Source organism: Hordeum vulgare, chromosome 4H (genome assembly GCF_904849725.1).
Source record: "Hordeum vulgare subsp. vulgare chromosome 4H, MorexV3_pseudomolecules_assembly, whole genome shotgun sequence".
NCBI lineage: Eukaryota > Viridiplantae > Streptophyta > Magnoliopsida > Poales > Poaceae > Hordeum > Hordeum vulgare.
Window position 1 is genome coordinate 6,280,690 of NC_058521.1, and position 13,573 is coordinate 6,294,262.

The window sequence follows — 13,573 nt, forward strand, 5'->3', positions numbered from 1 at the left end:
CCCCTTGATCATGACCATCCATGACAATATACTTGATATCCAAAGTCACGTCATGAATTATGTTTTCTTTCTAAAACTCGCGGTCTGGCGCTTCTCAAAAGCAAGCAGACAATATATACTGCACAATAATAGACAAAACAAATGGGTCTATCCATTAAATGTATTTAGTAAACAACAACTAACAATAGTAACACGACATTTTAAGTACCAAGCAATTCATCAAGCATGTAATTACGCGAAAAAAGGCCACATTTATCAAGTTTATATATGTACTCAAGCATGTAACCTTCTTTACATTGACCCTCCAGTATTGCGTACTGTTAACAATTTAGTTTCACTAATAACTGCGGAGCTGATAAAAAGCTGGAAATAAATGTTTGTCAAAGATTATTCAAATTGGTGAGATAGGGAAATTACACCTCTCATTTTCAACATTAAGGTTTCAGATGGTCTGCATAGAACGGTAAGTTGTCGATAAAAGATTACCTACAAACTTTTACATGCGCACTTAAACAAAAAAGAACATGAGAAATGTCGAGATCTTAAATACTCTAATCAACAAGAATTTTAGGAATACCATTGTTTCCAAATTTAGTTTGTTCTTTGAATCAATTAGTTCATCATAATCATGCTTAGCTAATGCAGAAATGTGCCCATCAGGAACCAACTGCCAATAACCGGTTCTACTACACGGACAACTTGTTATCTTTGATATGTACGAATTTGGTTGTCTCAAGCTGAATGATAGTAAGTGGTTGTGACAAGGCATAAATGTCACATATAGGTTATGTTGTTTGCGTGGATAGCTCAAATTGCAAGATTAATTATAGAGTTCTATTGTGCAATCCATCATATACTTCTCACATTGTTAGAGCAATTTGCCTTGATTTCATGGCCATTGGCATCACTGGTACCAAAATGTACATCACCTAATTAATGCCTTGCTAATCCATGTCGTGGTAGGATGATAAACCAAATGAAAATCGATATGAGTCCCCTAATATGTGTTGTGATGTGATGGCTAGCCAAAACATAGATTGAGAGGATGAACATTAGGGGGCTCCATTGCAAGTTGCTTGTCCCCACGGCAGAGGAAGCTCTTTCAAGGAAGAACCTACATGAGGTCCCCAATAACCAAGAACTCTTGTTTACACAAGCATCATAATATAAATGAGTGATCATGCAATAAGCTGCCCCCAAATCTTAATCTTTAATTAAGGGTATAGAAGATTCCGCTTACATAAAAAAGAAAAAAAATGTATATAGTGATTTAACTTCATATATATTTTGGTAGCTCCACTCCAAAAGTATGAAATTCGTCATGTTGAAAACTTGAAACAAACATGGAAATAATGATCTCTTTCAGAAATATCAACAAAAGGAGAATATGTTAAATCGGCAATCAATCGAACTCCTCAATAGTTTAATACATCAGTTCACAGCCAGTGTGAATCTGCAAAGAAATAATGATTTTTTTTTTACAATAGAGAACATGGTAATGTATGACAGGTAGCACTATCAGAATCATCATAATAAACTAACCTATCAGAAAATAAGAAGTCTCTGCAATGGCAGGTAGCAGTTAGCACACACATTTTAAAAAAAAAGGATTATCCCGACCTCTGCATCTGAACGATGCATGCAACCATTTTATTAATTATTTACAAAAACATTATAAGTAGTACATGTTAGCACACACATACGCATCTCGTCATTCCCATCTACACACAGCAACATCATCACTGTGGGCACCCTCAACTCACTAAATGAGTTCCCGAACTACATCCACATACAAAAGCAAAGCAGCAAAGAGCATAGATTGAGTGAGTGTTGATTAAGTTAAACTCAGCACATGACCTGACCTATTATAGAGGATCATGTAGTCCTCATATACATTTTGGCACAAGCTTCACGTACCATCTGTATATACTCCCCAGTTTTAAAATAAGTGTCTAAACCTTAATATAAATTTATACTGAAGTTAGTATAAAGTTGAGACACTTATTTTGAAGCGAAGGAAGTACGAATCCAGAAAGCCACCTGCACGCAACACAACAAAAGCCTCTCTACTGTATAGACAACCTGTTAATTCTGAACATATATGCATGAAGAAATACAAATGTGGTAGTCATGTAAGAAATATCAGAACATCTTAAGACGATCGTTGGATTAGATTTGGGGGAAGTGTTCTACTCATCAGCGCAAATTCTTGCTGGTTACATAAGTGAAGGCCACATCGATGCGGATGGCAGTCTCTATGGCCGGCACAACCTTCCGCTACGTTAGCCACTCCATGATTGAGTCTACCGTCCGCGACAGACTCTCGGCACCACTGCCCATCCACGGAGGTGAGTGGCATCTTACCGATGTGGTTGTGGACTGTGCACACATAGCCCCTTGATGGTCCTACCCTTGCAGGCCACCGTGTTGCCCCTCTCGCTCTCCGTGACCGTCCCGCAGTTTTTAGAGTGGGAATATTGTAATGATATACATGTAACCAGCATGCTCCACCACGTCCTGATCGCCGGCCCGTCGTACATGGCGACCGACGGCGGGAGAGGAGGACAATGCTAGTTGGAGGAAGAGAGAGGTGGTGGGAGGAGATGAAGACGACATCCAACGAGGCGCTTGTCGGCTATGGAAGGGAGGGGAGGGTGGGGTGCTCGGGTCGGGTGTACAAAAGGGATCTGGATCAGATCGTGGAGAATAAGGAGGCGAAAGGAAGGGGCGGTCCGTTAGGGATGGACGCAAAGAGGTCGCTCGATGGGTGGAAGGCGATCTCGAGAGTACCAATGACCTACAAACTGCTCCTTTAGGAGTAGAGATCCTTTAGGGATAGAGATGAGTTGGGACGATCACCAGAGACATAAATCTACACTACTGATCGAATCTTTTTTTTTTTTAAATGTTCATCACATATATATCTACCACCGTTAAAAAACCGAATCAAAATCTGAAACAGGCAAAGAGAAACAAAAAGAAGAAATTCAAATGTGAATGATGTGTGTCAGTTGAAAATGCATGAACAAAATAGCGATCGAATACAGTTGCAGCATATAAATAAATAAAGCAAAAGAGCGGGATACTGATGAAGGAGATTAGTGCTCGTCATGTCCCCGCCGGAAGCATTTATAATCTCGTTCTTTTCTCCTTCTCGTGTAGTACGGGAAGCAAGAAGTTGGGTTATATACATGTGCGCGTAACGTGCATGTGCCGACATGTCGAGGCGTCAATATGGACGTCGTACCATATACAGACCACAGTGCCTGCTGGTTAGCTCGAACGAATTATTCCTCGGATGCGCATCGCACTTGGTTTGCAGTAAGCCAAAGCCTAGGAACAGGAGATCGATATTCGATAGAGAAAGATCTATCCACATGCTATTGCTAGCTACCAGCCCAGCCACCTCCAGAGGGAAAGATATTGGGCTCGTATTTAAAAAAAAAAAAAACAGCATCTACATCCGGACCAATTAAACCTGTTCAAACGTTGGGACAAGCCGTGTACTGACTCTCCGATCATAAAAATTCGATCCAGACATGCCTCTCAAACCGGCCTTAAACGTCCGAGCTGACTATCACCCCCCCATTTTCAATCAAATATGAGACGGTATGGGGAGCTCGAACGCGCCGGGGCACGGCCGTCATGTCGCCTGGATGGCTTGGCCTCACGAGGACCCGACGGGAAACACGATTATCCAACAGAAGCCTCGACCGTCGGCACGGTGTGAACGCCGTGTGACGCTGCTCCGGAGTCGGGGCCGACTATTTAAGACGGCCGACGCCCCCAGCCCTAGCACATCTGCCTCCTTCCTCTCTCCACCGCTACCCGAGCACTTCCCTTTCCGAGCCTGTCAGCCATGCCACCACGCCGTCGGCATTACAAGATCCAACATCGTCTCTTCCTTCTTCAGCATGTCCGAATCCGAAGGGAAGCGGGGCTACCTCTGAAATCGGAGGTGGATTTCAAGGAGGGGGGATGGGGGAGGAGCCCGAGGAGGAGCCACAGGCGTCGGAGGAGGAGGCGCCGCCACGGGAGCCGGATGAGGAGGCATCAACAGTTATTGATCTATGGTCGGAGCAGCTGACCATCCTCAACTCTATCCGCTCCGAGTCGGCTGCGGTGTCCACGCATCGGATGGAGGAAGCGCAGGTGGCGCACGCGGCTCAAGCTCCGACAGCGGCCATGCTCGACGAGGAAGAAGCTTAGTACATTAGTTTGTACATAAGATATATTCTGCATGTTTTTTATGGATATGCGGGAAGAAATATGAAAGAATTGGATGTGGAGAGGGAAATTTAAGACGTGATCGGTCCGGCTATAGACGCTCTTAGGGTCCGATTCATTAAAAAATAGAACATAGTTGTGTGGTTAATTAATGAAAATCAGTCATCAAAACCAATCCAATCCAATGCCTCAAACCGTCCTCCCATACTGATCGACATGCTCATATCGAGTCCATATCTAGGACGGATATGAGGCGGCCCGGGCCTAGGTGCGTTCGCCACGTCCGTCCAGCCCACCTCTGGCCCACCCCGACCCCATAAAACCCCTATCCGGAGCAAACACTAGCCTCACCACTCCACTGCCTTTTCCCCCAATCCGTCAACTCTTGAACACCGACGACCATGTTCAGCAACGACAGTCACTCTGACGCCAGCCCCAGAGACGAGGATGAGCTGGCGCTCCGTATCACACCGGGGGGCTTGCATGTGTATATGTGCGGCAACTCCAGTTCAAATGGGACACTGCCTATCGCCCAACACCGACCCTTCCCGCCCTGCGTGTGGATCCATGAGGGGATCTCAATCGGTGTCGTAGGTCCGACGACCTACTCCATCTTCGGCCACTACTCCGCGTCGCCAGCATTGGGTTCCAATGCCCGCTTCGTCGGCGTTGCGGATGCGGACTCTGAAATTGGAGGTGCGCACCGCCCACCATAAGAGTGAGAGGGCAAGGGAGATGGGGGCCGCGTCAGACGAGTCTGCGTAGTCCTCCCTTCGCCGTCGCATGATGTCGTCTCACGAGCATATATTGGAAACTGATATATGATAGAAACATATTATGTTAAGCTGGTCATGGTGGGAGTAACTTAGCTAGTAACATAACGTATTTTTTTCTTTATATGATGTAAGTTAATAAGGAGAGAGGTGTTTGAAACCGAAATTGCTTTTGAAGCTCGGCCTCCATGATGGCCTTTAAATTTGAAATTCAAAATTCATGAAAATTTATATTTTTACATTCAAAAAATTCTGAAAACAACTATAAAGATAGGTGAGGACGTAACACACATGTGTTTTAAATTTTCAGAAAAAATACGTTGAAATAATGCCTGTATAAAAAAAACAAATCCGGAGCTTCTTGACATATGACACTATTCATCATCACAGGCCATGAATTTATGTTTTCTGTGCAGATCGTCCTTCATCTTCAAAATTTACACACATACACATAACATCATTCTTTACTTGCATAATTTTTTTCAGATTTTTTGAAATCAAAAAAGTTTAAAATTTGATTTTTTCAAAAATTCCGAGCTGCATGAAGCTCGGCCTCCAAACGTCTGTTCTCGTGTTTGGACTTTGGAGTAGGAAGACGTTTCACGCCGGGGTGCCGGCCGAAGTTCGGGCCGGTCGCACTTGCGCACTCTCCTACTAATAGGCCCACCTTCCATCCCTTATCCTCACGTAGTTTTTTCCAGACGCTCATTTTACTATTTCTTCCTCTTAAATTTGTTACAACCGGTGTCTAAATTTACTATATTTGTCCACTAAAAAAAGCTGCATATACGTTTGCTTGCAACCTGAGTTCGTCGGATTGTTTGCTACTATCAGTGTTTTCTTGCTACGACCGTGTTAAATTTTTGCTATAACCGGTATCATTTTTTGCTGTAACCGTTCACTAAAAAAGTTGCATACACGTCCGCGAGAGTTGCAATCCGAGTTCATCAGATTGTTTTGCTACAATCTTTATTTTATTTTGCTACCACGCATCATCAGCTTTGGTTTTTTTCCGATCACGTTGATATATTTTTTGCTATAACTATATTTGTATTACAACGGTGAACGAAAATTACTACATCGTAAACAAAATTTGTTGCATTAATTTTTTTTGCTGCATGAAAATCTAACTATCCACGTGTCCACCGAACAATTCGGTTGGCGCTCGGTGCCGAGCACTGCCCTTTGGAGTAACATAAAAATACGTTACAGCTTGTCTCACACAGCGGATGGGGGAACCGTATAGTTTTTCTGCTCGACAGCGCCGGACAGTTCAGACGACACGCGCTCCAATCCAATCAGTGCCGTTGCCGTATGCATGCCGAGCTGTAGCCTGTATGTGACACGGTCGGCGGTCCCGGCCTGGGCCTGGGCCTGGGCCTGGATCGCACTGCCTCCATCCGTCCCGTCCACGTACTGCACGTGTGGGTGCTGCTGTTTTTCCTTTTTCCATAAACTCACGTCTGGTTCCGCACGTTGCTCTTTACCTACCATCTCATACAATTCCTTCTTTTAGGTCTGTGATGAGTGTGCTTTCTGAAATTTCAAAACATGCTTGAAATTCACAACAATTGGCGGCAGCCACCCATGCGCTATATATAAGCCCCTCCCCCAAAAAGATTTGTTATCTTTTCCATTGGATGCTGCTCGTTGATTGTGGAAACCAGCCTCTTGTAAGTCGTACTAGGAAATATCGCCGTTTCCCTATCAGAGCCAGTTTCACCTTATCAATAAATTAGAAAACTGTTTATAAATTTGGAGAATTTGAAAATAGGAAACAAAAAAGGGACATCAAGAAAAGAAGCAGCCACGAGGAGAACTATATCCCTCGCTTATAGAGCGACCGGCCCTGCCCAACCGCAAGTAATGGACCGGCCTAACTTTCAGGTTAGTTCCTTTTTTTTTTACGTTTCATCATTCTTTACTTTTTTTGTTCTACTTTTATTTGCATTTTTAAATATATTTAAGTACATATATTTCAAAACTTAATCAATTTCAAAAAAAATAAAACCGAGATTTGGAAAATGTTAACATGGTATAAATTGTTCTTGTTACCATATTCTAACAAATGTCGAGCTTCAGAAGAAACAAATATTTGTGTAATTTATAAATATTCACAAGTTTCAAAGACATATACATGCATTTGTTTTAAAAAATTGTACAATGTACAAAATATTTGTATAATTCAAAAATATAAAATAAAAAGGGAAAGAAAAAAAAACAGCTACGAGGAAAAAATGTTAGTATTTTTTTTTGAATTTGAAAAAAAACTACTGCTTTTTTTAAGAATAAAAGAAAGCTAGTAAAACTAAGTCTGGCGGCCCATTCTGTGTTGGGGTTATGCGCCACTTATGCCTCGCTTATAGCGAGACTGAAGAAGGTCTTGCTGAAGGAGTGCCCTGGCCAGCCGGAAGTAATGCGCGGGCACAACTTTCAGGTTGGTTCCTTTTCATTCTTTTGTTTTTTCCTACTTTTGTTTGCATTTTTTATCTAGTTTCAATACATATATTCCAAAACATAATTCATTTAAATAACCCGGGAATTTCGAAAATATCATACCGTGTAATTGTATTGTTATCATAACTTATGAAAAGTTTAGCTTTAGAAAAAAACAAATGTTCGTGAACTTTATAAATGTTTGCAAGTTTCAGAAAGATATACATGCATTTTTAAAAACAAATATACAATGTAAAAATGTTTGTGTAATTCAAAAAATTGGTAAACATGTATAGAAAATGTTTCGGGTGTATCAAAATAATGTACGATGTGTACAAAAAAAAGTTAGAGATCAAAAATATATTTGAGAAAAAAATGTTAGTCATGTATATGAAAAACATTAAACATGTATAATTATGTTAGATGTGTAGCAAAAACGTACAATGTGTATGAAAACAATAGACATCGTGTCCTGATGCTTTATTATGCTCGATCTAAGATATGTTCGAAAAAAAAATCCTTTTGTAAAAAAGGTGTTTTCAACACAACATTTTTCTTGGTAAACAGTTGATGTATATCATCAATGTCATCTTTCACTAGAAATGCGAAATTGGATTGTGGAGAGCCAAAAAGTCTCTTATAGTGGGAATGGCTACAAGCAAGTCGCATGACTTTCATCGTTTGGGTCAATCGAACATTTCAGGTGGTTGGATGAACACCCACACCGATGTTCTCAGCCAGTCCCGATGGACCTGGGGGCACGATCTAGTGACTACCGACGACCATCGTCAAGCAAGTCCCGGCCAAACCCTTTGGTCTCAGCTCAGGTGAGCTCACATGTTGCCATGTCCATGGTCCACAACACTGACCCATCCGACGGCATAACGGTCCCTCCCAACGACGCCTCGATCCTTCACCGATGCCATAACAAGAGGAAGCTACCCATCTAGCCCGCAAGATCCCGCCTTGGCATGACCAGATGTGGCCGAGAGCTAGTAAACCCACCTCCAAGGCACCCAAGTGCCGGAGCACACATGAGGAACCACCAACCCCCGATAGATGGACCATGTCAAACTTCTGTACCGGCGGTTCGCGTGTGACGCCGACCTACTGCCATCGTGCGCAACCAGGGTGAGGCAAGCTAGGGTTCATGTGATGGCAACGTCTAGCCGTCGGACTTTATAGTTGGGGAAGTCGTCGTGCCGTGGTGGGATATGATGCCATGTGGCGGGCATCCGACCTGACTTATTGAGAATTTGTGTGAGTGGACACGCCCTTCATGAATATTAAAAACCCTCTAATCGGTATGGGGCACCTGCGGAGGTACAACAAGGCCATATGGGTTGTGGTCCACCCACTTCATGTCCAAGACAATGAAGAATGAGGATATATATAAGATTGGACCTTTTGAAAACATTTAAAGTTGGCATTTTATACACGCGAGCATGGAAAATCGGAGTTTTGACCGTTCTGCACCCGCAGATGAACCGTAAAATCGTTAATAACAGTAAAAGAAATAAAAATATCAGATTTCATTTTATGATGTGAGATGTTCATGTGCGTGAATTGTGTGCCAAATTTCATAGAGTTTGGAAATTTCAGTAGTTCTCGGCAAAAAAGTAAAATTTTGGGCATGTGAGAAACTTTTGAAAACAACACTATTTGGAGGCTATTTTGTCTTTTTTTTCATGAGCTCCTCAAATGTCATTTAGCCACGATTTTCTGCACGCACCTGATGCGCTGAATCATCTTGCACCCCAAAAATGAGAATTTTTGAATTGTTCTATTTTTTATTGTGTTTTTTGTCGGATGCAGATGAACCCGGACATTGTAGTGAACATCCAAACTACATGATGGCAGAAAATAAAAGCACTTCGCAACAATGGAGGAAGCAGATAGGAAGGACGTGGAGAGGGCATTCGGAGTGCTGCAAGTGCGTTGGAGAATTGTTTATGGAGCTGCAACGATGTGGGAATCAGAAACTTTATGACAGCTGATGACATGTTGTGTTATTTTACACAATATGATTGTCAAGGACGAGGTTGACGGTGTAGACCAAACCAATGATTTTGAAGCAACTGACAAACAAGTTCAAATTCCGAAACAAGGTGCAGCTCAACTCATGAACTTTCTGCAGATGTATCAGAATCTCTAAGATCATCAGGTGCATACGCAACTACTAAATGGTTTGATGAAGCATATGTGGATCCATAATAGAAACAAAAGAGCAGATGATTGATCGTATACTTCAAATAATTTTTTATAAAATTCATATTTGATATGAACATTTGTTATTTATGTGCGATAATGGTATGTTTACATGATCGACATTCATGGTTTTGCATGAATTTGAAAATTCAAATATAAGTAATGTGAACGTGTGAAACCATTTATCAGGGACCGTCCGGATGCGTTCGCGAGCGTATAGGGCCGGCCGTAGATGCTCTTATTTTCGCCCGCCGAGCCCTTCTTGGTAAGTGCATCACATGATGCTGATGTCTTTTTTTTTGGAAGAAACATGATGCAGATGTCAGGTATGCTTCTTTTTGAAAAAGTAGCTAACAATTATTAAATGACGCTTCGCTTTCAATTCAAGAAAGAAAAGGATCATAATTTGACACGGCAGTCCAGTTAACACATGACCAGAACACCATGACATCTTTACACATAATAGTACAACAGTACATCGTGATCCAGTGGACACCAACAATAGGGTTGCTACAATGTAGGAGTAGTACGTGATGCTAGCAGAGGAGAACGATCAAGCAAGCTTAATTACTATTCTAGGGACTAGAGAGCAATGCATAGACTGATAGACACAAGACACACCCTCATCAACCATAAAGTATAGTGAGGTGCTTGCTAGGTCGATCACGCCCATTTGGCCATGACGGACATGCCGCCGGCGCCGAGGAGGACGGCGGTGAGGCAGATGAGCTGGAGCCTGACGCTGCTCTGCAGCTTGGGCCCCATGAAGTCGGCGGCGAGGAGCTCAACGAGGGCCATGTAGTGCAGCAGGCCCGCGGAGGCGGCGTTGAGGATGCCGACGACGATGAGCGCGGTGGGGCTGTTGTCCTTGTAGACCTTGGTGAGCGCGAGGCCGAGCGCGATCCCGAATGGCGTGGTGGTGGAGAAGAAGAAGACGAGGCCGGCCTTCATCTTGGTGCCGTACTCGGCCTGGAGGATGCAGCCGCCGAGGCCCATCCCCTCAAACATCTGGTGGAAGCACATGGCCGCCACCAGCGGCCGGATGGTGCACACGCTCTGCGACGCCCCCATGCCCAGCCCGATCACCACCGAGTGCACCACGATGCCCATCTCCAGAACCTTTGGAACGTATGAAGAAATTAGTTAGTTATATGCGTCCATGTTTTTCGCCATGGAAACACGGGAACTAGACGTCCCAAGAAGATGATACAGTTCTAAACTTGGAAAGGTTATAACATATGGGAATTTGTATCCTGATAATTACTCCTCCCTTCGTCTCAAAATAAGTGATTAAAAAATAACTCAATTTTAATACTTTAATGCAAAATTAAGTCACTTTTGAATCACTTATTTTAAAACGGAGAAAGTACTTTACTAGCATGATTGCTTCAGAAAGAAAAGATTAAAATGCTGACTGTGCTTTCAAGATTATGTTAACAGAAAGCTGCATATATTCACGTAATTACTTCATAAACTAGAGAATACCCCACACGTTGTTGCGGGAATTGGTTGATGAAATTTTCGGTTCATAACATGAGAACCAAAACTAAAAATGCACAAGACTTGTTATATTTGATCATGTATAGCTGTAAAATATTTGTTAAATATAAGTAGAACAATTAAATTAAAAATATATTGTTATGCATGGTTGAATGTCGTGTTTTTTTTTTTTTGCTTTCCATGCATGACTGCATGTTGTGGATCTTATCCCATTTGTAATTGTATGATGAGGTGACTAGCATGCTTCTATGTGTTGAGAACTTGAGATAAATAAACTAATTAATGAGGATGACTCTTTTAGGAGTATATAGGATTTTGTAACTTCTACTTGTTGTCTTAACGTTACAATAGAGTACATGCATTACTCTTTGAAAAAGGATTTTCCTACGTAGAAAGTCACAATTCACACTGATTTGAGCAAAACCAAGAATAAGTCCTTGTATTCGCTTATAACTAATTTAAAGAGCTAGCTACATGAAGCTGCAATTAGTAGCCATTCGGTAAATGGAAGGTCAGATTTGCGTGGTCATGCTTGCTAAGCCTGATTCTTTTTGGCAAACTAAAGTCAAACATGATGCATGTAACATAGTTGAGGTAATTAGACTTATCTTGATGTTCACATCTTATATAAACTACTACTAGGTAGCTAGACAAATGGAGGATTAGGCCATATGTTTGATTCAGTTCGTTGTCGATCGATCTCTAGCCGCGACAACCAAGTAGTACGGCACTGAGACGAAAACAATCTTATACTATTAAGTGCTGATGATGCAATCACGGAGAAATTTTCCATGTGAGGCAAAGTCAACGATCGAGGCGTCGTAGCCCTCGACATTTGGAGTCGATCGGCCGGCATCTATGGCGTAAAAACTAGTAAAAGGTACATCACGGGCGTACGGAGCCCGTCCTTGTTGGGAGATCTGATTGGCAGCCATGCATGGATCCATGGTTGAGTTGAAAATCATGGAGTAGATTAGAGGTTTACAAGTTCGTTGATGTATTAGTGACAGCGAGAAGTTAGGGAACGAATTGTGCAAGTAGTGCAACACAAGATTACCTGAACGACGACGCGGTTCCGGCGGAGCTGCATCTGGCCGGCCTCGGTGTCGCCGGGCCTGGCCAACGCCGTGCCGTGGCCGTGGCTGTGCCAGTGCGCCTCCGGCTCCGGGCTCTCGAGGTTGGCGACGGCGGCGCTGCTGCTGCTGGTGGTGGGAACGGGAGCCCCGGCGTCGTGGCCCTTCTTCTTGCGGTTGTAGAAGGTAAGCATGAGGGAGTCGACCATGAGCGTGAAGACGGCGGCGAGCATGGCGACGAAGGTGGTGAAGGGGAACTGCCGCCACGGCGTCTCCGGGAGGCAGGGCGAGTTGAGGTTGTTGAAGGAGTCCGGCAGCACGTGCATGTAGCCGGTGGAGAGGATGACGCCGGACGCGAAGGCCTTGACGACGTAGAAGAGGTTGCGGTCGGGCTGGAGCGCCGGCACGGACTTGGCGAAGAGCGGCAGGCAGACGCCGATGACGCTGGCGACGAGGATGGTGGGGATGCCGATGAGCTTGAGGCGCAGCGCCTTGGGGACGTTGTGGCAGGCGTCGTCCGTGGCCAGGCCGGCGCAGACGTCGTCGGCCGCCGGCGTCTGTGCGTGGGCGAGGAAGGGAGAGACGACCAGGAGGGCGAGCGAGACGAGCGCTAGGGCTCGCGACGACGACGACGACGACATTGCTCGATCTTTTGGTTGCGATTAAGCTGTCCGGCCTTAATTTCGGTGTGGAGCTAGAGCTAGCTTGTTGTACGTACGGCTAGCTGCTTTGGTAGTATTGGTTGATTGGTTGATGATGATGAGTAGTGTGGTTTGAGAATCCGTAGCTGCTGCCGGGTTTATATAGAGTAGTTTGGATGAGTTGATGGAAGCTCAAGACGAGAGTGAGCCTTGCAACAAACCCGCACGGTGTACGTGGGTTACCATCTCCAACATACAAAAACAGTTTCAAACGTCGAAATAGCACATTAGCGTTTCAACATACGTGGTACAAATACAACGCACGTTCACAAACAGACGCAAAATAACAAACCAACAAAAGTAGTTCATCGACAAACATTAAAATTCAAATTCAAACTAACAAGCAAGTTATAATTCATAAAACATGCTAAAAAAATAAAAACACAGCTTTACTCCTCCTCCTCCTCGTCGATGGTGTAGTCCGATGACGAAAGAAACGCGTCCTTCCATCGAGGATCGTCCGAGTCCCAGCTCGTCTCCCGGTTGCCTATCTGGGAAATCGTCACTACCTTGCGACGACACTTGTCCCGGCAACGAGCAACTCGCTCCGTCCTTCTCTGCGCCCAAAACTCGTTCTCGACGGAGTCGTCCTCCAGGAAGCGCACACGCCACTTCGCCATGGCGGCCTCGTCCCTCTTGGCAATCACGAGGCGGC

The 13,573-nt window shown here is 43.9% G+C and overlaps 1 protein-coding gene across 1 annotated transcript; it reads right to left on the reverse strand.

Moving 5' to 3' along the window:
• Positions 1–10,075: 10,075 nt before the first annotated feature.
• LOC123450991 (fe(2+) transport protein 1-like) lies at positions 10,076–13,008 on the reverse strand. Its single transcript, XM_045128002.1, has 2 exons — positions 12,202–13,008; positions 10,076–10,763 (listed from the first exon to the last, which is right to left on the reverse strand). The coding sequence occupies exons 1-2, from the start codon at positions 12,856–12,858 to the stop codon at positions 10,308–10,310; spliced, it is 1,113 nt and encodes a 370-aa protein (XP_044983937.1). The 5' UTR covers positions 12,859–13,008; the 3' UTR covers positions 10,076–10,307.
• Positions 13,009–13,573: the final 565 nt, after the last annotated feature.